Consider the following 24,314-nt stretch of genomic DNA (forward strand, 5'->3'; position numbering starts at 1 on the left):
GCTCCCTTTTGGTACAGCCTCGCGAGAATGCAGGGACTTTGAGTATCTTGCAAAGCGTCTAAGTAACCCGGTCTCTGCACAGGCTTGTGGGAGAAGTTGTAGCAGCCCAGGGGCAGGTGCAGGTGGAGCCGCCCTTTTGGAGACTATACCACAGCAGGGCCAGAGCGCTCCTTGCTGGCCACACCGGCTCATCTTGTGTCCCCAGGGCAGGCTTCCTGCTGGAGGGTATGGTTGCTGCTGAGGGTCAGACTCAGAGGGAGCTGGCTTGGCCTTCCCAGGAAAGAAAGGCATTAAGAAAAAACAGAAAAGAAAAAGAAAAAATGGGCGTGAGAATGGAATCTCTGAACTTGTGTCATCTCCAGGTGGCAAGTAGATTTTACCTACAGGGCCAAGTCTGAGCAATTACCTCTGGGAATTCCATGTTGAGGGTTTAAAGAGTGGCATGATCAATGGCTGTCTGCCCCGGATGCAGGAGTAGGTAGTGGGGCTACGTGTTCTATCAATTTGACACCCTTGGTCCCCTCATTGTATAGAGAGGCAGTCAAAGGCCCGTGGAAAGGAAGAGAGCCAGAGTCGCATAGCAAGGTGGTGACACTCACCTCATGGAACTGATTGCACCCTCCTCTGAAAGCCAAGCAAGGAGGGAAGCACCCGGGGACCTGGCGGGCGGAGGCTCGTTAGAGCCGGGTCTTTAAGTGGACTCATGCCACAGTGTACATCCTGTGCCCTGGTGGCCCCATGTGGGGAATTGTGTGTTCTGAGGCCCTCGGGGGCACATGTTAGTGCTTCGCTCACCCGGCCATGCTCAGGGCTCAGAGATGGGCTTCGTTGCTGAATAGAAGACGGTCCCTACTTGGCCACCTCCTGCTGTGCTGTGCCACAGAAGCCTCCCAGGTCCTTACTGGGCCTTAAAGGCCATCAGACAAATGGTGTTCCCGGCAGCACAGATGTCATCCAGGGCTCTGGCCTTTGCAGCGCCTCGGACTGAGAGCCAGGGTCGGCGGTGCCCAGAGGCCGGCTGCCACATTTGCAGAGCTGCTGCTTCTGCCATGCTTCCCAGAGAAGCCCTTGGACTGAGAAGGGCATTTCCCACTCTCAGAACACCATGCCAGCCAGGCGCATGGCACATACCTGTGATTGCAGCAACTTGGGAGGCTGAGGCAGGAAGATCACTAGTTTGAGGCCAGGGCAATTAACAAGGCCCTGTTTCAAATAAAAAATAAAGGTGTGAGGGTGTAGCTCAGTGGTAGAGTGCCCCTGGATTCAATACTCAGCACTGGAAAAAAACCGCTGCCATTGGAGCTGGTGTGGGGCTTGGGGGTGAGACCCCCCAGCCTCCTTTTTGAGCACGAAGAGCACAGATACTACTGAACTTGACCTTGGTTAGGTAAAACCGGAAGTGAAAGGAAGCAAGTTACAGATGCCTGTGTCCACCTGACAAGCTCCAGGCACAACTTCACGGCAGCACTGTGGAGTGGCCGAACCACAGTTGAGGTCTCGGGAGCTCCTCTTTGAGGGGTGACAAACTCAGGTGCTGCTCTTGTCACTGCCAGTGCCATGTTGATGGCATTGCTAACCGAACACTGTACAACAGTGTACCTCGGAATCCTTCTCAACCCGGCACACCAAGCAGTCCCTGACAGTCTGCTAGAAATGGAAAATTGGAAGTAGACGTCTCCTTAGCCCAGATGAACATAAGGCAAGCTGGATTTATAACAAGCAGATCAACCAGCTCGTGGACCGTGTCTTGGTTCCGAGAGATGGGGATGCCCATGATGGTGGTCAGAATGTGCCATGGAGCAGTGAGGGCTCTGTTCTGTGCCATGGGACCATTTGTCCTTAATCCCGAGGAGGGCCCAGATGAGGAGGCCTGGGGGTGCAGGTGCGCAGAGACCCGAGTGGTTCTGGGCTCTCTGGTGGTGGGGCCAAGGCCCTTGGAGGGAGCCTGCCATCCAGCCTCAGCTGGGCCGTCCTCTCATGAAGGATGTGGCCCAACCAGGTTATCAGAGAGTTAACTCAGCGCCAGAAGGATTCCTATGGAAGAGCGAAGGACTGTGTCCTGGGGAGAGGAGGTGTGGGGAAAGGAGAGGAGCGGGAGACGGAGCAGACACATTCTGGGTAGGCCCAGCCAGTACAGAGAGGTCAGGAGGCAATGTCAATTTGGTAATGGGAAGGACTTGGTGACTGAGCAGCTGTTTGGTCCCTGAATATAGGTGTGTAAGGGATTGCGTCCCCTGGAGATGGGCGAGGAGAGGGAGTCACTGGGTGGGCTGTAGGAATGGTGTCAGGGACCAGTTGTGGGTCAGGAATCCTAGGGTTTCTAGGCAAGTTCTGAGCTCCCAGGGAGGGGCGCAGATGAGGAGGGAGCCCCAGCTGGGAGCTGGTGTCTGGGCTGGGGCTCTGGAAGGAGTAGCAGAGAGCTTGACAGCCACTCAGACGTGGCCACGTGGGTTTCGGCCTGTGACAAACTCAGGCAGTGGAGGTGCCAGGTCCTGCTTCACAGTGCCAGCTGATAGTCGGTTTCCTGTTTCAATGGGTTGTTGGCAGGGCTTCGCGCCCAAGCCTGCCAGAACCAGCGTGCAGCTCCTTGCTACAGCCACGCGGGAGGGAGGGGTCCTGGAGGCCCTCCAGACTGTCTTGTCTCTGCGACTCACTCTCCATCTGGTGGTCTCAAGCGGGAAGGGACCTGTTGGAGGCCTGCTGAAAAGGGCTCCTGGACTGCGTCAGGAGACACACAGCCTCGCATGCTGTGGGTTCTTGCATAAGCCCCTTCACCTCCTGAATGTCAGTGGGTCGGTAACATCTGCCTGTCTTGCCAGAGGGAACCTTAGGGCAGGTGGAGTAATAGGTATGAAAGGGGGTTTTAGGGGGAATCAAGATGCAAAACAGATGCAGGCATCAGGGCATGGACACCTGTGGGGCGACCCGGGAATGATAGGAACTGAAAGGCTAGTGTGTCAAACATTTTTTGTTCCCCGCTGAGAGAGTTTTGAGAAACTGTTTTTGTTCTCTTTCACATTTTTGAGTTGGCATCTAACATTTTTATCCAAAGCTTAAGTAATTGCAATGGATATGGTTTCTGGAATATTTATTTTAAAAGGAGTGGTACTTTGGAAATAAAGCTGTGAATCTCTCTTTTAAATATATCCAAGGGAATCCGTTGGACAGCACTGCTATTTGATATCCGCCATCGTCACTTAAAAAACATATGAGCAAGCTCATCTTTAACAGCCAAGTATTTTATATCTTTCCTTTTTCTCCTTGAACTCTTATTTCCAGTCCACTTCCCCCCAGGGTTTTATCCTAATGTAATATATTTTTTATGCTTCAAAGTCTTTTATTGATCACTGTTTCACACTCATCCACCACAACAAGAGGTACATAAATTGAAGTAGAAATTTCTGGAAAGAAAAAAAGAAAATCCCTGGGATCATAAAGCCCTACATTTTAAAACACTCTTTTTCCAGATTGAGTTGTTATTAGCATGCAATTCGTCAAAAGCAAAGTTAGATAAATAGTAAAAGTAAAAAATTATCGAAAACACACTTCCTGATAAAATGACCGGGCTTTCTTTTTTTTTTTTTTTTTAATTTTTTTAAGCAGATTTTTTGGGCTTTCTTTCTTTCTCCATTGGCTCCCGTGTCTGTGAATCCATGTTTCTTCTTTCTGGAATGACACAGGACAGCCTCCATCTCGTTCCCGTCTTTGGTGTTCGCAGGGGGAAGTGCTTAGAAAGTGCGAGTGTGTAAATCAGGAGCTGTCAGTGGCTGGAGCTGTGTCACTCAGCTATGTCACTCTGTTCTTTGAACTTCTAAGATGTGTGCCAAAAATGACACGGGGGTCTGTCATTAGACGGGATTTTTAACGGTCTCTTCGCTAACGGCTCTATTAGATCTTTCTTCATTTTGGTTGAAAGCAGAAAATTGGAAATCCTTGAATTAAAAAATGGAGTTGTCCCCCGTCATTAGATCCAGTCACCTTCCAAACCCTGGTACTTCAGCTCTTCTCTGTGCATGGAGCTCCAAGACTGTTCCCCAGGAGGCACCCTGGCAGGATTGGGGGTGGGGAGAGGACACCCTTTTGTTTGAAAGGGGGAGAAGGGTGAGGGGAGGGTGGGAGGGGGAACCAGCACGTGGGTCTCCACCTGTCTCCAGCCCTGGTGCCTTAATTTTAGGAGTTGACGTCCGGAAAATTGACAACACTGCTGAGCTGCTGTCCCCTGACCAGCCGCCACCCAGGGATCTGTGTCCTCCCTCAGAAGACCCTACTTCAGAGGACATTCAGTGTGAGGCCGGGCCTCAGAAACCCACTGTCCACTTGTCTGCTGTCCACTTACTTATCCTCTCCAAGCATCCTGTTCTCAGGCACACCCTGGGCCCAGCTCCCATGGTGTCTTGGGACCACGAGGGCCGGTGTCCCCTGAGCACTCGACTGTGATCCTCTCTCACTCACTTGCTTTGGATTTCTGTCATGCTGCATTTTCTGTGTTCTGAAAGGTGCTCAGCTTCCCCAGAGCTTGCTGTGTGCCCTGGATGGGAGCTCCTCAGCGTGTCCCCTGTCCTCAGGAGCCCGCCTGTCTCTACGCCTCGCCAGGCTGCCCCAGGGCGCCCTAGGGAGAGCGCTAAGCCAAGGCCCCTGCAGATGCTCAGGCAGGTGCAGGTGGGAGCCATTGACCAGGACGTGCCTGTGGGCTGGGGACTGGGTTCTTGTTGTGGCACAAGACAGATGGGAGGGCAAGAGCTTGGGCTCCGGTGCTGGGGAGTCCTGCCTGCCATCCCAGGCAGCTGTGCCGGGGCTGAGCAGGTGCTCTGGGGCATCCTGCGACGGTACCAGGCACGATGGGGGCTCTGCTGCCCTGCAGAGTAAGGGGGCATTGCATCCCGGAGGTGACCTGGCACCCGGGGCTCTGGAGCCTGGAAGGCTGGCCCCAGCCCTTTCCTCACCGCCACTGGCTGATGAGCCCAGCCCTGGCACTTCTAGGACTGTGCTCGCTGCAGGGCTTGGGAGGTGGAGAAGGGCGGTGAGCTGTCAGTGGCCACTGCTCACAAGCACCATCTTCGGATATGGAGAAAAACATGCTCCTCATTTTCCTGGGATGCATTCAGGAAGTTAAGTCCCAAAGGAAAAAAAAAAAAACTTTGGAAAGGTTGATGGTAACAGAAGCTGTCATTTACTGAGTGTCTGCTATATACCAGGCACACAAAACTTCAGGTTTTTTTTCCTGTTGGGCTACTTTCTGCTGTTTCCAGCCTCCTTGACATGTGAGTTCTTTTTATCTTGAAAGAAGTGGGATTTATTCAAGTGTGAAGAATGGAAGCAGAACCCAGGGGCACAAGGGGACCGGACAGGGGTTGCTTGGCGGTAGGAGTTCTCCAGTGAGAAGGTGACCCCTTTTCCCGACGTGCAGCCGGGGAGACTGAGGCCCCAGTGGCACAGGGGACTGGCCGAGTCCCCCCGCTGACCCGCCCCTTCCCTAACTCCCTGGTGTCCTCCAACACTGAGGCTTTCTGATTTCTTATGCAATTCAGATGGAAAAGGGCCGGGCAGCCCCCGATGGGGATCTGTGCGAGGCCGATATTCAGGGACCTGGATTTTAGACCAAGCATTGAGATGCACATAGGGTGCGTGATGGCCAAGGGACAGGATGAGGGGTCTGTGGCTGAGGTAGCCACCAGCTGTACTCCCTGTGTCCCTGTGGAAGCAGGCCTGCAGCGGCTCAGGCACCAGGGACGTCCCAGCACCCCGTCACCTTGTAAGTGTCACCTTGTGAACGCACACCTGCTCAGGGGCCCCAGAAACTCGCGGCTGCCAGAGAGAGGGTGGAACATTTGGAAATCTGGAATTCTGGGGACCCTGGACCCCTCCAGCAGCACTTCCCTTGGGTCACATTTCTGCAAAACAAACCGGGGTGAGAGGATCCAGGGCTGTGCGTGTCCAGGAGGCCTCGGGTTAAACAGCAGTGGTGCCCTTCACTGCAGGACTTCTCAGCCTGTCCCTCCCCAGGACCGGGTCGTGTCGGGAGGTCTCCCTCAGGCTCACTTGGCCACGATCCTCTGTTTCCTGGGAGGCATTCAGGAAGTTGAGCTCAAAAGAACAAAACAAAACCGTAGACACTGATGGTCACAGCAGCGGTCATTTATCAAATGCCTCTGTGTACCCTGCACTGTGACGAGGACCCACAGTATCGTGGTCCCCACTCCTCTGCGTCCTCTGCGGGCAGTTTCACAGAGAGGAACCCTGAGGTGTGGCTCAGCCCATGACCTGTCCAAGGCCACCCAGTGGGGCTGCAGCTCTAGGGAGCTCTTCCCATGCCTCACCCCACCGCTGTCCACCCGGCACCCTGCACAGATGGGAGCAGGAGGGGCAGGCCCCTCCTGCTTGTGCCCAGCGTCCATGCCCACAGACCAAGGCTGAGGAGCGCTGGGCACCTGTGACCCTCTGAGTGGGGTGAGGCCTGCGAGCAGGGCTGCCTGTGCCCTGGCTGTCTCCAGGGGCATGGAGGAGCCCAAATAGCCTGAGGCACATGGCTTGGTGGTAAGCAGTATTCGCTGCATGGACTCCACCCTCTCTGCTGCTGGCCGGGCTCTCCCTCCACGCCTCCAGGTCCCGACTCACCATGTACCCCTCGAGGAGCCCCTGACCAGGCACAGGATGACCCACACCTCAGGATTCCTCTCTCTCAAATCCATGGCGGGCAGGGCCTTAGGACCGTGCCTGGTACCCAGCAGGCACCATCTGTCTCCAGGCCTGGTGACCTGTCTGCTCCCCATTAGAGGGAGGGCAGAGATGGCGTCTTGTTCACTGTTGGGCCTCAGTCCTGGCCCGTTGCAGATGCTCAATAAATCCTTGCTCGGTTGAAGGGGAATTGGCAGAAAGTGTTGGAGGGGTGGCGGCGGCCAGAAGAGAGTCAGGGTCATTATCACTTGGTGACAGATGAGTACAGCAGCAAGACACCGTGAATTTATGGAGCCCTCGCTGTGTGCCAATCACAGGGCTAAATACAGAGAGCCGTGCAGCGTGAACTTGGCCCTCCACGTGTTTGTATTCCTTCCGATGTGATGGGGAGTACACGTGCAAACCCTTAAATAACGCTGCGGTTCCGCGCGGGCATTGGGATGGCAGCCTCCCTGGATGACCCACGGTAGCAGTACTGGCACCAGCTGCCCTTGCTCTCTTCCTCACCCCTCTGTGCCAGCTAGCCCCTATTGACTGACCCCACTCATCATAGAGATCAGAGTCCTGTCCCAGCTGGGGACACTGAGGTCCAGGCAGGTGCAGGGATGTGTCTGAGGTCAAGCAGCTAAGGGGTGGCAGCACCGAGCTCAGTCACACTCTGCACCCAGCGATCTCCCTCTTAGTCCCACTCCTCGTGTCCACGCCCAGGGTAAGGGCCTTAGTTTCCGGGCATAGCGAACGGTGGTGCCTGGCACCTCAGCGGAGCATCCAGGGTTGTGGGGTTATGACGGGAGTGCGGCTCTTGCGATTCGGCCTTCACCTCAATCTCCTGCGCTGTCCTTTTCCAGCAAGGAAACTGAGGCCCATCTGAGGAATAGTGGAGCTGAGCTCCATCGTAGGCCTCGCCGTAAGCCAGTGTCCCCACACCTGGCTACTGGGCACCAGAATGCCCCTGGGACCTTTCTGGGAAAGGCAGAGTCCTAGTGCTGCCCCAGCCTTTGTAGAGCAGCCAGTCTGGGCCAGGCCTCTGTGTCTGTAGGTGCTCCCTGGCTGTTCTGTTGGGAAGAGCAGAACCTGGGCACAGGCGGCGTCCAGCTGCACGAGGGCCCTGGGGGGGAGGGGATGGTGATCTCTGCTCCTAGGGGCCCTGGCGGGCTGTGTCCCATGGGCTCTGCCTGGCTTCCTGCCATGGGCCTTTACCTCAAGCCAAGGATGGTGGGGTCCTCCTTGGACCTATCTGAAGTGCCCTCTGGGGTTCCCCCTGGGAGGAAGGCCGGTGCAGGGGGGGAGTCGGGTGTTTACGCCGTGTTGGTCTCTGTGTCTGAGGGTGGGTGCTCTCCTTGCCAAGCGGATCTGTGGCAGAGCCCCCAGAGGTCTGCAGAGAAGCAGGAGGCTTACTGCGTCCTAGGAATTCAGATCTGCTGCTGGCGAGTGGCAGAACAGGGACAAGGACTGAGGCACCTCCTGGTTTTGGAGTCCGCCTCTCACCCTCTGTCCCATCCTGGAAAGCGGGTAGCTGGAAATGACGGGGTGCATTTGGGGAAGGAGTTCCCGGCAGTGCAGTCACGAGCACCCCACATTCCTCTGCGCCTTCCTCCGCAGGTGTAGGAAGGGAGCCAGGAAGCCTCCTCGTCTTTCAGAGTCGGAAGCTGAAGCCCAGATGTGGAGGCACCTTGCCCAAGGCCACACACAAAGTGGGAGACAAACCTGGATGAGGACCTCAGGGCCGTCTGTCTCTACTGGTCCTTGCTCCTCTTTGCTTTCTGGGAAACTTCCTACCCTGTGACACAGTCAGCAGTGCCTGGCGGCATCACGCCGGAGTCCCGGGGCCCTGTGGGCACCGCTGCAGGGCTGCTGATGGGTCCCCTCTCTCCTCTTCTGTTTTCCAGGGTCCTACGAGTGTGGGATCTGTGGCAAGAAGTACAAGTATTACAACTGCTTCCAGACCCACGTGCGGGCGCACCGAGGTGAGCGGGTCCCAGGCCACCCCTCCCGTTGTCTGCCCGTTTTCCCTCTTAGGTTCCACGGGTGTCCCCAGAGCGCTCCCGGCTCCTCCGCTCTCTCGCTCTTTCTGCCGTGGGGGAGGGCCAGGGAACACGGGAGCGGCCTCCACAGTGTGGGGGACACGAGAACCGAGGGGGCCTCAGGGCGGCTGCCCAGCTGCTGCTCCAGGGCCCCTCCACCTGGCCTCCTGACTCCCAGGACACTCAGCACCGTGTGTGCTGGCCACCCTACTGGGCATGTGCTCATGTCATTCTGTGTGTTCCTGGTGACAGGCCAGTGGCTGCTTCCCATTCTGAAGCTGAGGGACAGGAGGGATGACACCTGCTCCTCCCCATGCCTGGCTCAGAACTGCTGGTGCCGGGGTCACAGAAGGCCGCAGCGTGGTCCCCAGTGCTCCAGGCCCCTCTCTGCTCACTGCCACACCTTCCCCTCACTGTCACCTTGACCTTTCACCTGGCTCACCTCCTTCCCACTCGCTCTCTTTCACAGACACCGAAGCCACCTCAGGGGAGGGAGCCTCCCAGAGCAGTGAGTACCCGCTCCTGTGGGCCGGCTGGGGCGGCGTGGGTGTGGGAGGAGGGGCTGTTGAGTCCCTCCCTCAGGATGCCCCAGTAGCTTCTGGGAGACACCGTAGGGGTCCTGCCTCTGGGGTCAGGGGGTCCTTAGGGGGTCAGAACTTGGTACCTCAGAGAAGCCAGAGTGGGTTCCTGGCATCCCCGTTCTGGGGAGGTCAAGGGTGTTCTGTGCATCAGGGGGAAACCCTGAGCTGTACTCAGTTGAGCGAGCACATTGGACGCCCTGGGCCCTTCCATGGCACTCCTCCCTGATCAGAAGCAGGCCAGACTGCGGGGAGCGACCTGTGTCCTTTGGATATCTGGGGCGGTGGAACCCACCTTGGAGAAATGCTGTTCTGGAGCAGCTAGGATCATAATTACTTACTGGTCTTTGCCCCGGGGTGCATATCCCAGCCCCTGGGGCCACATGGCCTTGACTTTGCTGTGCAGGCACTTACACTGCTGACCGCCCCACACCCTGTGGGCCTGGCAAGCAGCCAGGACTGGAGTGGAGCCTGTGTTCACCCCGCACTGAGCTTCCAGAGTGTGCAGTTCCACTCCCAAGTGAATATCCAGAAGAAATGTCTGTGATGTTCATCAGAGAGCCAAACTAGAGCATTCTTGGTGCACTGTTCCTAACAGCTCCAAACCAGAAGCCACCCAGGTGCCCAGGGCCGGCTGAGTGCGTCAGCCAGCATGTTCCCCTGCAGGGCTGCCAAGCAGTAGTGTGGAGCAGGAGGAGCCAGACCCAGCAGAGGCTGAGACCTCAGAAAGCATAGCCACGGGGGAAAGCAGAGCTGGTGGAGTCAGGAGAGCGGCCACCTTGGGGAGGGTGGGGGACGTCTGCCTCTGAGCCAGGGGCTGGTTCTTTGCAGGAGTGACCAAGTTTGCTTACGATCTGTGCGCTTTCCTGCAGCAGGGGTCAGGATGACTTCCTGGAGAGGGCCTGGTGCTGAGCAGTTTGGACAGCAGAGGCCCAGCGTCTCCATCACAGACGCTCAGCCTTGCCCTTGTAGCAGGAACTTTGCTGGGGACAGCGTGCAGCTGAGTACCTAACCAGTGCAAGGGGCAGGACCTGGCCTGGAGCCCAGTGTGCCTGTCCCTGTTCCTCATGTTCATTACAGCAACGTAAGAATTTTTGAAGATAACAAATCAATAGGCCCAAACCCAGACACACCCAAGACAAAGCTGGCAGAGGAGGTCTGAGGCACCCAGGGCTCCAGAGGGGCCCGCATGGGGCTGGGTCCCAACAGCATTGCTCTGAGGCACAGGACGTCCACTCTGGATCCCACCTGCACTTGGGAGGCAGGTCTGCTAGGCACCTGCAGCAGGCCTGGAGCTAGTGGCGGTGGCAGCCTGGCCCTCCCCCAGCCCGGTACCCCTGCCGCCCTCAGTGGCTCCCTTCTTTTCCCATGGTTCACCTGTGGTCAGCCACATATTTAAACTTCCCATTTGTCTTTCCTTGTTTGGCCATTCTGGGCCCCCACCTCCAGTGTCACTTCAGAGGTCCATGTGTGCTGGCAAGCTTCAGCTCCACGGGCTTGCTGGTGGGCTCGCGGGTGGTCAAGGGCCCACGCTGGTGGCTCCAAGCGTGTTTAGTCCCCCTCGCTTTCCTCTCCTCCTTATGGCCCTGTCTCCCTGGGACTAGCACCTTCTGGGTCTTCTCAGTCCTGCACTTCTCCCTGGCCCAGGCAGCAGGGCTGCGCGGAGCGCTTGGCCAGCTCTCATACCAGCCTCCTGAGAGGGGTCTGGCCAGGGCGTCTTAGAGCCAGAAGGGTCCTGCAGGGACTAGCACGTCCAGCCTCCCCACTTTCCAGTGAGGACCTGAGCCCCCGGGAGCACCGGCCCTGCGCTTAGAGAGCAGTGGACGCGGGCCTGGACGCCAGGTCCTGCACATCCCAGTCCAGGCCCTTCCCTCCCGGGGTCAGTATGCAGCCAGAGGGACGTCCGCTCGCTGCCTACACTGGGCATGGCCCTTGGCCCCGTTACCGCTGTCACATTGGTTCTCTCTGTGAAACAGTAACAGGTGAACGGGGTTCATCAGGTCTGAGGCGTGTGCTCCTCACATTTCACAGAAGTGGCCGGTGTGGCTCTGGTGAGAGGAGCCGACTGAGGGCAGGAGAGGCTCTGGGCAGACGAGGCAAGGGGACAGGCAGTCGTGGAGGGTGGCCAGCACTCAGCCTGAGAGAGGGATTGCAGGTCGAGGCCGATCTGGAAGCAGCCCCTCAGCTGCTCCAGCTCCGTTCCCAGGTGTCCACCAGTGAGCGCAGGTGGGCGGGGAAAGAGGGTTTGTGGTCCAGATGGGATGCGACAAGGGAGGCTCCTGTCTCAGCTGGGTTGCTGGCCTCCGAAAATGATTGAAGCCTGAAGCAGGCTTGGAATCCTGGAATCACCCGCCTGGGAGAGGCCCCAGGAAACGGTGCATCTCTCAGCACTGCCCCCCACCCCCCCATTCCTTGGAAGATTCTGGTCCCCACCATCCTCAGAACTTCTATAGGTGCCAAGGCTGCAGGCCCCTGACTTAGCTCATCTCTGAAGCCCCAGCATCTGTTAAGGCGCTGTGGGAGGGGCGAGGGTGGAGCTGGAGGGGAGGAAGCCTATGTCATCTGTGTCCCCCTTAGTTCAGTTCAGTGGACGCCAGAAGCCTTCCATAGCACTGCCGGGTACTGCAGCCGTGGGCTGAGGATCTCACGAGCTCCTGTATTTGGACACTGAGGAGCGGGACCCAGGCAGGAGGGCAGTGCCTCAGTGCAGGGACAGAGAGCAGCTCATCTGGCAGAGGAGGGACCGTGTGCCCTGACTCAGCCTTAGAGTTGAGTGAGCGTTTGAATCCTGGCTCTTCTTCTCCCTCCACGCACTTCACGCAGCCACGAGCAAACTGGAAGTGCTCGCTGCCCTGGGGATGCTCTCGGAGACGGGATTGAGGGGGCCCTCCGTAGATCTGTGCCACGGCAGACTGCGTATTGCCAGAGAGGGAGGGTGTCACCCTGTGCAAGTGCAGCCTCAGACTTCAGGTAGACCTGGGCGTCTCTCAGACTCAGGCCTGTGAGTCTGCTGTGGAGCAGATGTCCCTAAAACTTAATAACAAAAAGCATCAAGCACCGGTTGTCTCCCAGTTTCTGTGGCCAGGTATTTGACATGGCTTCACTGGGTCCTCTGGTTCTGGGGCTCTTAGAGGGTTGCATTCTGGATTTGGCCAAGACTGTGGTCTCATCCAGAGGTTCAACCAGGGAGGGGCTTCTAATGACCAGCTCCTGTGATCATGGGCAGGACTCCTTCCTTCCCAGGCTGTTGGACCCAGGGTCTCAGTCTCACCAGAGGCTCTTGTACTGCATTCCATTCATTGTAGGGACGACACTAGATCCAGCCTAGACCCAGAGGAGAGGTCGGGCAGGCCATGAACACCAGCCAGTGAGGGTCATTGGGCTCCAGCTCTGAAGCTGCTTCTGCCCCTAGCTGTGGACCCGCTCCTCTGGTCCTCAGTTTCCTCCTGCAGAAAGGGGAGACTGCTTTCTTCCTCTGTTGCAAAGACTGACTGAAGAAACACAGAGACAGGCCTGGCTCCTGGCACATGGTCATGCCATGCAGGCGGTAGCTGCAGTGATTGTTTTTTCATGTAATTTCTGTGTCGGGAGATGGAACCTTTATGAACCCACATAGGGTAGCTCCCTGGTCACCTCATGTGGTCTGGATCACCACAGAAGACCCCTGATACCCCGACCCCAGCCCTGTGGATCCAAGAAGCATTCCAAGTATGGCCTGCAGTGGAGGAAGGGGTGGCCCTGAGTGGCCCTGACGTGCACAAGGGAGGAGCTGTTGAGCCATGTAGGGGCTGCACTGCGGCCCTCCCAGGTTCAGAGGAGCTGAGGTGCCAAGGCAGGGACGGCCCTGGAATGGACTCTCCAGGCTGCCGTCCACCTTTGGTTTCAGAGGCAGATGCCCTGGCCAGAACCCCCACCCCAGGTGACTGAAGCCCTGGCAAACACATGTCTCTCCTGCCCTCGCAGACAACTTCAGGTACACATGCGACATCTGCGGGAAGAAGTACAAGTACTACAGCTGCTTCCAGGAGCACCGGGACCTGCATGCTGTGGACGGTGAGCCACGCCCCTGATGGGGGACTCGGGCGGGGCAGGGACTCCAGCCACAACACCCTCCTCTCACCCTGAGGAAGCTGCACCCCTGGCCCACCCTGGAGGACTCTGGGGGAGGGAGTGTCCCCCTCATTGTCTGCATATGCTTCTGTTAAGTGGAGCCCAGCGAGAACCCATCTTTACGGGTCGAAATCAGCTGAATATTGAAATTTCATATCCTGTCATTTTTCAGCTTTATATTGAGTATTTGCATGCTCTACTGAAATTAAACCAATTTTTAAAAATGAATGATGACATTTTAGCATTTTAGATTATGGAGCTTGAAATTAGAACAATAAATTTAGGCAGTTCATTTGTAGGGTCTCGGGAATCCTAGAGAGCCAGTGGTGGACCTGAGAGCACCTTGGCCTCCCTCCCCAGCCCGCCTGCAGCCTGCCTCCTCCTCTCCACCATCTCTCTTCCCCTGTTCTCCTGCTCTGCCCCTTGAGCAGGTCCAGGCAGAAAGTGTGTGCCAACCCCAGGGGTGGGCCAGGCCCAGGCTGTCCTGGGGGGCACACCCTCCCTGTGGCCCCTGCCCTCTGACCTTCCACACTGGCTCAGGCAGACTCCTGGCCCCAAGGGCAGACCCACAGAGACCAGGTGGGGGGCAGTGGGCCGAGGCAGGAACTGACTGGGACTAACGGGGCTCCTGTCTGCTTCCTTCCCTCTGCGGCTGCCGCCTCCTGCCCTGGCGTAGTGTTCAGTGTGGAAGGGGCCCCCGAGAATCGGGCAGGTAAGTCCTTGGTGGCTGTCCACTGTCCGGGTCCCCTTCTGATCTCCTGAGACCAGGCGACCGGGTGCTAAGGACCGTGTGTTCTCCCACAGACCCCTTCGACCAAGGTGTCGTGGCCACTGATGAAGTGAAGGAGGAGCCCCCGGAACCATTCCAGAAAATTGGGCCAAGTATGCGAGACTCTGGGGCCAGGGCTGCATGGGGCTGGCTGAGGGAGGCGGGGCTGCAGCCCACCCCGGGTGGCATCTTGCCCTGCAGCCACAGTGCCCACCTGTCACTTGGGCTGGGCAGCCTCAGGACATTAGTTCTCAGTGAGCTGGGGACAGCAAAGGGTCAAGGCCAGGGCAGGGAGGTGGCCAGGCCCTGGGCTGAGCTGTTCGTTGTCCTCGCAGTCTGAGCCATCCTGCACCTCAGCCTGTCCACCTGTGGAGGGAGGACGACATTCCCGCAGGCTTGTTGGGGGATTAAATGAGATCACAGACATAAACTGCTTGTTAGCACAGTGCCTGGTACATAGGAGGTGCTCAGACAGTAGCTGAACAGTCATCGGAAGGGGCTTCTCTGTGATGGAGGCTGTGCAGGGTAGCTACTAGCAGACACGTCTAACCACTCCCAGTAAACCCCTGAGGGCAGGAGTCACCCGTGTGACCTGTTTCCAGCAAACTTGAACTGAGCATTGTGGGGACACAGCAGTGAGCAGGACAGAAGAGTCCCTGCCCTTGGGTAACTCACGGAGTAGATAAGTCGTTAGGTGAACAGATAGTTACAACCCAGAGAGGAGCTCAGGGAGCTTGGGAGCCAGGGAGTCCAGCCTTGGGAATCCTGGGTGGGGACAAGGGTGGGCCCTCACATCACGTGAAAAGGCAGGAGAGGGTGCTGGTTCTGAGAATGGAGAGGAGACTCAGTGACGAGGCAGCCTCGGAGCTCTTAATGTGGAGGTTAGCATCCACAGTTCATCCACGTGGGGAAGGAACTTGATCAGGTTTGCATTAGGAAGACCTGTGTGGCTTCTGGGAGGAGATTGGATTGGGAGGGGCCTGTTGGCCAGCCTGGAGAGGTGCACCTAGACCATTTGCAGAAGCACACCCACAAACAGGGAACAAGGGAGAGCCAGAATCCGGCTGCATGGGAATTGAAGGAGCCTCAAGGCCAGGGCCCGCTTGTCCCACAGAGACCCACGGAAGGTGGGAGTTGGGTCCCCCTGAGGCTTTTTCTTCCTGGTCAGAGGATGGTTCTTGGTTGTTTTCTTAGAGCATTCAGGAAACTGCAGAGGCGATGTGCCTGTGAATGGCGGGTGCCTGTCTCATGCCTGGTGAACACTCGTGGACAGGAGCCGATGGAGAGGACAAAGCCTCCCACCTGGGGGGCTGGGAGTAGGCTCTGCAGGGGAAACACGCTTGATGAGACAGGTCCCGGCATATCAGTGGGAGAGATGGACTTCCAGGGTCCCGAGCTCTCCCGTCTGTCCGCTGTCCCCCTGCCACCCCACCCTTGCAGCTGTGGCATCCTCACAATGAAGACAGGCTTTGGAATCAGACAGGCCTGGGTGTGGATGCTGGCATTGCCTCTCCTGGCCACCTACCCTTCTGAGTGTCCCTCAACTCACCTGTAAATTGAGGACAAGAACATTTACCTCTTCTCAGGGCTGTTGAGTGCACAGAACGTCCAGCCCAGCACCTGGCTCCAGCAAGGGGTAACAAATGAGGGATGTTATTGAGAGATAGTCAAAGGCAGGAGTTCAGCCCGAACAGGACTCCCCCTCTCCACTTGATAGCCGCGTGGTGTCCTGAAAGTTTTCTCATCTGTGTGACCTGCAGTTTCTTTAATGCTAAAATGGGGTGATACCAGTAAGACTCCCCTTTCAGGACCGTCCCAGGGATTGGGTGAGATGGTATCAGTAAGGCAATTAGCGCAGTCCTTGACACCTGCATGGAAAGCACGCAGGACCCGCTAACTCCCAGGAAGATGCAGAGCAAGACGAAACTCGTTCCGTATTTCTGGAGATGTCTGCTAGACAACCCATGCTAGGACCTGGAAGGAATTAGCACAGGTTATTAGGAGTGTGGAATTGCATCAGGGAGATGGGACTGGGTCCAGCTGCCAGCATGCTGCCAGCTCAGCATGATGGAGTGAGATCACCAGCTGTGTGAGACTGCACCCTGCTGCCACTCAGGACCCGCTTTGGGAGAGGAGTGTTGCTTCTAGGGCTTCTACAGCTTCTTGCCAGCAGGCCAGTGCCACAGGACCTAGAAACAACCAGGCATAGGCAGCAGTAGAGGCACTGGGCATTCTGAAGACACGGGCCACCCCAGGTAGAGCTCTGCAGGTTGGGGGAGAAGAATAGCCCTGCCAGCAAGTGCGCCTTCCACGTGGCACCAGCCGAGCGGCAAGACAGTTGCTCACAGAGTCACCACTGTGATCGCCGGGAGAGGAAGGAGCAGGACAGTTTGTTCACGTTGTCTGTTAAAACAGAACAAAGCTAGATTCATTTCTGGCTTATGTGACTTTTCTGCCTGGATAAGGAAGAGTAATTTGAAAAATAAACAAGCAAGCATGGGATTGCACTTCACAAGAAAAAGAGAATTTAGGAGACTCCGAGGAGGAGCATCTCTCTCAGAGTGATCTTCCACAAAGTCTAGATGAAAACCCTTTGATATCTTCAGTCAAGTGTAAGAAAATATGTCCTGTCTTAGTCCTCCTGGGCTGCCACAACAGACCAGACCTCGACCTGGTGGCTTAACAAATTCACTTTTCTCAGTTCTGGAGGCTGGAAGTCCAAGATCCGGGTGCCGGCATGATGGGGCTCCCTCTCTTGCTGGGTGGCAGATGGCCTCTTTTCCATGTGTCCTCACAGGGCAGGAAAGGAGGACCAGAGGTGCGGATGGAGGTCTGGCGTTTCTTCACCACCCTCCAAACCTCATCTAACCCCAGCGGGAGGTTCGCAGCTCTGCCTGTCGCCTGAATCCCCGAGAAAGGAGCCTAAAGTCATATTGCGAAGAAGCAGAAGGACAGGGTGAAAAAGGAGAAGAGAAAGGAGTGAGGCCAGGAGGGTGCTGGTGAAGCAGAACGTGCCAGAACAGAGTTGGAACCTACACTGGGGTGGTTGAGGGTGGAATCAGCCTGAGGAAGTGGAACTAGACAGGGACACACGTGAGCAGTGAGGGTGATAAGGAGCAGACAGCAGGGAGCCCATCCAGGTAGCTGGTGGAAGCACACCATTGGGGCAGAAGCAGCACTCAAGGTCTACACTCAAGGTCTAATAAAAAGTAAAGAAACTTTACTCGGCCACAGGAAGACCTGGATATGCAAATTTACCAATTGCTCACCGTGGGTCAGGTAGAGTCAATGTGGAGACCTTTACATAAATAGATCCTGCTGACTTTTGAAAACATAAAGGGAAATGCCCAGCAGGCATCCAAGCACAGGAAAACCAGTCACCTCCGTGTGAACGCAAGGTGGACTTACTCCAACTTGTGCAGCATGAAACGCTGAAAGAGAAGGGATGTTTTCAAGGGGGAAGATGCTAATCTAAGGATTTTTTTTTTTTTAATCGATTGGGATTAGTATATGAAGAAGAGAAGCAAGAGCTCAGAAACATACCATTTCTCCTTTACGCCCATTTTCCAAAAATGACTGGAAGCTGTGCTCCAGGGAGCTAAGCAGCTAGGTCTGGACTTGGGGAGGGAGGGATGTGGTCACGTAGGCCGTCAGTCCTGCTCAGCGTGGACGACCATGCTGGAAGCTTCCTTCAAACCTGGGTTCTTAGGTCCTAACCTGGACTCCTGCGATCCAGATCCCAGGTAGAGCCCAGTGGCTGCCTAAGAGTCTTTCCAGGAGATGTATACACATGCCAAAGTTTGAGAAGCCCCGAGGTAAACTGTATTTCTCTGTGATGACAGACTTAAAAATATAATTTCCCACCTACCTATTGACAACTAGAGAAATATATACTAACTAAAAAGTCTATGGAAAATAATGTAATCTTGGAGCAATAAAGAGTTCATAGACCACAAACGACTGAAAACCAAGGGAACAAACCAGAAAGTGCATGAAAGGGAGAAAAGGACAAGTATACCCTTGACTGCAGAGCCTGGGACCAGAAGTGTTTGGGGTTGGGATATTTTCCCTGAGTTTGCAGTGTTTGCATATACTCAGTGAGCTATAGCTTGGGGCCCAAGCCTGAACATCAGTCATTTTTGTTTCCTACTACCTTATGCAATAGACTGAAGGTAATTTTATATAGCATTTTTAATAATTTTGTGCGTGACACAGTTGTGTGCTGTGGAATTTTCTATTTGTGGCATCTTGTCAGCATCAAAGTTCGGGTCTTGGAGCACTTCAGATTTCAGATTTTTGGGATTAGTTTATAAAACCAAATCAGTTACAGCAGTAAAAGCAAAGGGCATCATCTCCTGTGTTTAGAAGGCAAAAATTGTCAGGTTAATTTAAAATAATCCAATGACTGAAGATTTATTAGAGACATACCTGGTTAATTCCTTATCTCTTATCCTGAGCTTGTGCTTTCTGAGGTACCATTTCCTACGTCCTTAAAGAGATCAACCCGCCCATTGTGGGTTTTCCTAGCACTGGTAGGCTTCCTTCAAAGCATCTATCATGATTGCAGTTTTAAATTCGTGTAGTTACTTGATTTTTCTGTCTCAGTTTCCTGACCATAAACTCCTTGGAGATAGGAATCGTGCCTGTTTTGGCTTAGGATATTTGTCAGCACTTAGCACAGTCCCTGTCCAACCGGTGAAAGTGCAAGAACTAGTTTCTGTAGGCATGTGCACACAAATAGGCAACAGAATCCGACAGATTACCAACAAGTTAATATTAACACCGGACTAATAAAATAGTTCAAATATTAGAGCAGCAGTTCTTAAACTTTCCCATGCGTTGGAGTGTTCTTGTTCCAACACACATTGGTTGGCCCCACTCCTAGAATTTTTCTTTTCACAGGTCTGGGGGCAAGTCTGGAGAATTTGCTTCTATAGGTTCCCAGTAGTGCTGACCTTGCTGGTCCAGAGGCCACACTTGGAGAACTGTATTAGAAGACAGTTTCATGTTAATGAAGGACACAGTGATACACTTCACCAGGAAGATTTTTATCTCATAAGACTTACGTATCAAACATCATATCTGAATATACAAAATAAATTTAGAAATGTAAGGAAATGGGAGGATTTATCACAACATTTTATCTTTGCAAGAGCAAGTAGACAAACAAGGTTATATAAGATTTGAATAATACCACAAGTGCAGTTGATAGAACAACTTTGAAGCCCCAAAACAGCAGGCAACATACATCTCTTTTCCAGTGTTCATGAGTCAGTTACAGAAATTCTTTAACAAAAATTATGAATCTCCCTATACCAGGAGTGAGGGAAAAAAAAAAAACTAAAACAGACCAAGAAACCGATTAAGAAAAAATTACTTGTAACATATATAACAAAATCTTGATATCTGTAACCTACAGAGTTTATTGATTTTTTAAATTTTTTTTTTTAGAGCTGATAGACCTATCGAAGCCTCGGCCATAAACACAAGAGGAAAGTCACAAAAGAAAAACTCTAGTTAATTAAACATGAAAATAATCAATCTTGTTAAAAATCAAAGAAATGGAAAATAAGCCAGCAGGGTAATAGAGTTCTTGCTGCCAGATTTGCTAAATGCAGGCAGAGGACACTACCCAGCGCCAGCGGCCGAGTGTGGAAACCGCTCTTCTCCCGCCTTTCTGGTTGTTACAGTGGTGCCGTGCTTACCAAAACCTTAAAGATGCAGACCCTTCCCCACCTCTTGGAATTCCTCCCGAGGAATTGTGCGGAGAGTCTGTGTGGTGACCTTTATTTTGCAGTCAGGTGCACAACTAACCGGCAGATGTGCAGAACTTTCAGTAAGGATGTGGTCCCAGCAATTTTTTTTTTTTTTTTTTTTTTAATAAGGGAAAAAATTTTGAAACAATCTAAATGACCCTTGGTGGAGGGGACTGGCTCAGCGAATTCCACAGTCCCGTGGGAAACATGCAGCCAATAAAGGCAGCGGAGATCGATACTTATTGACCGGGCAAGATGTCCACAAAGGATTGTCGATTGAATACACCAGGTTACAAAGAGGATATTGATCAGGTCTGGCTAATTCAAGGCCACAGGAGCCAGACAAACGATATCAAGAGAGATGCATGCCCAGCTGAGAATAGTGAAGGGTGGGGACTGGGGCAGGGGATGAGGTGCTGGCTCTGCTTCCACGGGGTAGGTGCTCGTTGTTGGGGGATGACAGGTGATTGAAATTTCTCTTTAAACATTTGTACTTGTATTTATCAGTATTTTATAATTTTCCCCCAGTGAACAATATTACATCAGACATTTTTAAGAAGAAAGAAGTTAGGCAAAGCCAAAAGAGAGGTAAAGATAAAGACTAGTGGGGCCTGAGAGGAGGAACTGACCTTGCTGCTAGTGGGAGGGGGGCGCCTGGGGACAGGGAAGGTCCCAGAGAGGCGGGATCCCGGGTGCGGCCCCTGCAGAGGGCAGGGCTTACAGAGGACTGGTGGAGAGATTGACATCGGAGGTTAGCCGGGGTCACGGCCCATTTCCTGAGCACCTGGGCGGAGGGAGGAGCGGGCTTGGGTGGAGTGATGGACAAGAACAGCATGTGCCAGGTACTGTTCTAAGCGCTTGACATACACATTTAATCCTCACAGCAATCCTATAAGGTGGGCCTGCCAATAACTCCATTTTACAGATAGGAAAAGTGAGGCAGAGAGAGAGGTTAGGAGACTTACCCAAGGGAACACAGCTCAAAACAGCTGAGCTGGATTCGAACAAAGGCATTCTGACTCCAGAGTCAGAGTGGATTCCAGCTGGTGGTCCCAGGAGGGGGAGGAGTATGGAGGGTGCGAGATGCTGATGCTTCTGGGTGGGGCCAGGTGCCTGTGCTCATATCTTCCTCTCCTTCCTGGACAGAAACTGGGAATTACACCTGTGAATTCTGCGGGAAGCAGTACAAGTACTACACGCCCTACCAGGAGCACGTGGCCTTACACGCCCCCATCAGTGAGTGCCTTCCCCGGGGGGCCGGGAACCGTGGGCAGTCAGGGCCAGCCGTGGACCAGGCCCAAGCTCTGCCAGGGATCAGGGAGAGCTGAGGGACCTCACTCTGGTCACTCCACGTAACCAGCTCTGACCTGGGCCACCTGACCCGCAGGGGCCAGCATGGCTCAGAAGGCTGCTCTTACTCGAGCAGGGTCAGACCCCTCCTGTGGTCGTCTCAGGGGTCTAGAGCCCATGATGTGTGGTCAGGAAGGTGGATGCCACACATCCAAGTCTGCAGTGGCCCTGCCCCCACCTCCTTGCACACCCCAAATCATGAGGTTCCTGCTCCCCATCACAGGCCAGCATTCGTGAGGCCCCCTGTGTTTGAGCAGATGTGGGGACTGGCCTAGCCTAGGGGTGCGGCTGACCCGGCCAGTCAGCCGCCCCTTGGCCTTGTGCAGAACCAAGGAGGTAGGAGCACTGAGCAGGGAGTTGGGAGCCTGGGTGTTAAGGCCCAGGAGTCACAGGCTTGCTGGGAAGGTGGTAGCTCCCCTTTTGTCCAATGCCAGTGCCTCACTCCACCCCTGGCAAGGACAGCCCTCAAGGCCCCTCCCCCCAGGGACACAGATGTCCATCTTCTGTCCATGCTCTGATGCCTGTCGGCTCCCTTTCCGCATGTCAGAGGGGCTGCACCCCAGGTCTGTGAGGTAGGAGGCCCTTGGTCCTCTGCCCTTCCTATACAGGAGGAGAAACCTACGTTCAGACAGGCAGAGATCTGGGGCTGCTCAGGGCAGTGGGTGGGGTATTGAGGAGGCCTCCACAGCTGGCAGAGCTGTGGAGATCACACCCCACTAGATGGATGGGAAGACTCAGGCTGGGAGGCAGAGGGAAGTGCTTGCAAGGTTATTGGGGTTCAAGCCCCTTACAGTCTGGGAGACCCTGAACCCTTCCGGCCCTGTGAACAGCAGCATAGGCAGGGGGCTCTGGAGGGTGTTGGTGGAGGGAGAGGAGTCCAGAGTTTGGGGGGTGTCGTGGGCAGCTTCCTTGGGAAGTCTCCCCTGCTGGCAGAGTGGTGGAGGTGAGGCTTGTCCCTGCAGGCTATCAGGTGCTGGGCTGGGATTCCTGTCCTGGCCTGATCCCTGACTGCTGTGTGATGTTGATCTGCTGTTCCCTTCTCAGGTCCCAACTTTCCCATCCACGAGAGTTCTCAGGGTCTTTCCAGCCCAGGGTCAAGCGTTCCAACATCTCTGGCATGAGGCATCCCTCAGGCAGACACCTGCTGTGGCCAGGTGCCCACCACATAGCCAGGTCATGTGTAGGGAGACAGGCTAGAGTCCCTGCGGGGTGGGCACCGACCCGTCCATTTGACTGACCCACGGTGCTGGTGCCCAGATGTCAGGGCTGTTTGTGGGCAGCTCTTCCCTGAGCTGTCCAGAGAAATGGTGACCTCCTGCTGCCCGGTGCCAGAGTGCGCTACCCAGAATGCACTTGCAGTGAAGTTGGTTACAAGACTGGCCTGCACTTGCCTTCAGCTGTGGAAGAATACCTTCAGTGCTGCTTCTGTTCTTCCTGGAGAGAGTGGAGTAAGGTCAAGGAGTTAGGGGGACAGGGGGCTTGGCTTGAACCTGCCCGTGGGCTGCAGGCCCGCTCTCGGCTGCTCGGCCGTCCCACGCTGCATGGTGGACGGTACAGTACGAAGGGGAGGACTGCTTGCACCCTGATCTTCCCTCACATCCTCATGCTTTGCGTCTAAAGGGCCGTCTCTTCTTTTTTTCTGTTTCTTTCTTCTTTTCCTTTCTGTTGTAGACTTGCCTTGTTTTTCTCTTCTGTATTGAATGAACTTCTGTTACTTGCTAAAGTCTGGGGACTCTAGTTACACCTATGTTTACAATACAGCATGAGAGATTTAGGCTAGATGCAGCAGGATTGCTTCTCCAAGGCTGACCAAGAGGCAGGCATTCTGACAGATTCTGGATCTAGAGATTTACATGCTGGGAGGGTCTGGACAATGTCATCAGATGGGATCCGGCTGAGGTTCGCGCTCCTGGGTGTGCGGAAGGAGAAGGCTGGCTGTGGAACCTCTCGCGGATGGAGTCGTGTGTGTTCTGTGTCTGCTGCTTTTGCTCAGTAAAATGTTTTAAAGACTCTTACGTGTTACTGGATGTATGGGTCGTTCTTCTGCACAGATGGTCAGTGTTCCCTTATACAAAAACACCCGTTTGTTCTGTATTTACCTGTTCACCTGGGATGTTCCCAATTTTAGGCTGTTCTAAATAAAGCCGTGAAAATGATCGTGCGAGGCTTTCTGTGAGCACCTGTTCATTTCTCTTGGATAAGTGCTAAGGAGCAGAGTTCCTGGGTCACGAGTGTGCAAACTTTTTAAGAACTGAGGAACCTTTTTCCAGAATGGCTGCTGTGTCTCACACGCCCACTTGCTGCACATCTTTGCTGATGTTTGGTGGCACGGGCTATTTATTCCTAGCTCTTCTGGTGAGTGAGTAGGGGTATCCTTTGTGGTCTGTATTTCCCTGGTGACTGAGTGTTGAGCATCTTTGCATTTGCTCATGGTCCGTCTGTATAGTTTCCTTCGGAAGTTGTCTGTTGAAGCCATTTGCCCATTTTTGGGTGAAGTTGTCTTTTTATGACTTGTAGGAGCTCTTTGTATATCGCTGTGGGGCGGGGTCCTTTGTCAGATATAGGAACTGAGCTGTGTTCTCCCAGTTTCTGCCAGGCCTGTTGATTTTCCTGCAGTGCCTCCTGGTGAACAGGTGTTTTTCATTTTAATGAATGCAGTCAATCATTTTTTTCCTACAATTAGCACTTTCTGGGTCCTGCCTCAAGGTTAGCCTTGCCTACCTCTAGATGGTGAAAATATCTTCTGTTAGTATCTTGTAGAAGACTTGTAGACCATTTTAACTTTTGCACGTAGGTCTGTGATCCCAGCGAGCATTTGTGAATGATGTCAGGTGTCCGTCGAGATTTGTTATAAACCATGCAGATGATTTAAAACCTGGTCGTTCTAACACCATTGGTTCAAAAGATTTCTTCCCTGTTGCGTTGTGTTGAGTGGAGGCCTTCCACGTTTCCTTAAGGTATCACTAAGGAGTTCAAGTGTGCTTTTTTTGGTTTTTTGATGCTACTCAATTTTTAAATTTGATTTTCTAATGTTTGTTGCTATTACCTATAA

At 54.3% G+C, this 24,314-nt stretch overlaps 1 protein-coding gene across 10 annotated transcripts in view; it reads left to right on the top strand.

Annotated features, from left to right (window-relative positions):
- ZNF618 (zinc finger protein 618) overlaps positions 1–24,314 on the top strand; it is a 158,247-nt gene that overhangs the window by 103,954 nt on the left and 29,979 nt on the right. For 4 of the 10 annotated variants that reach the window (XM_079113632.1, XM_079113634.1, XM_079113639.1 and 1 more), the window contains 7 exons: positions 8,565–8,642; positions 9,169–9,207; positions 13,241–13,330; positions 14,064–14,099; positions 14,192–14,269; positions 20,441–20,500; positions 21,059–21,148. In XM_079113632.1, the coding sequence (XP_078969758.1) occupies positions 8,565–8,642; positions 9,169–9,207; positions 13,241–13,330; positions 14,064–14,099; positions 14,192–14,269; positions 20,441–20,500; positions 21,059–21,148 (471 nt within the window). Of the gene's footprint in view, positions 1–7,148; positions 8,466–8,564; positions 8,643–9,168; positions 9,208–9,875; positions 13,331–14,063; positions 14,100–14,191; positions 14,270–20,440; positions 20,501–21,058; positions 21,149–24,314 lie in introns of those variants that run through there. The other 6 variants (XM_079113635.1, XM_079113636.1, XM_079113637.1 and 3 more) reach the window with 4 other exon arrangements.

The sequence above is a fragment of the Sciurus vulgaris genome (genome assembly GCF_902686455.1).
Source record: "Sciurus vulgaris genome assembly, chromosome: 15".
Taxonomy (NCBI): domain Eukaryota; kingdom Metazoa; phylum Chordata; class Mammalia; order Rodentia; family Sciuridae; genus Sciurus; species Sciurus vulgaris.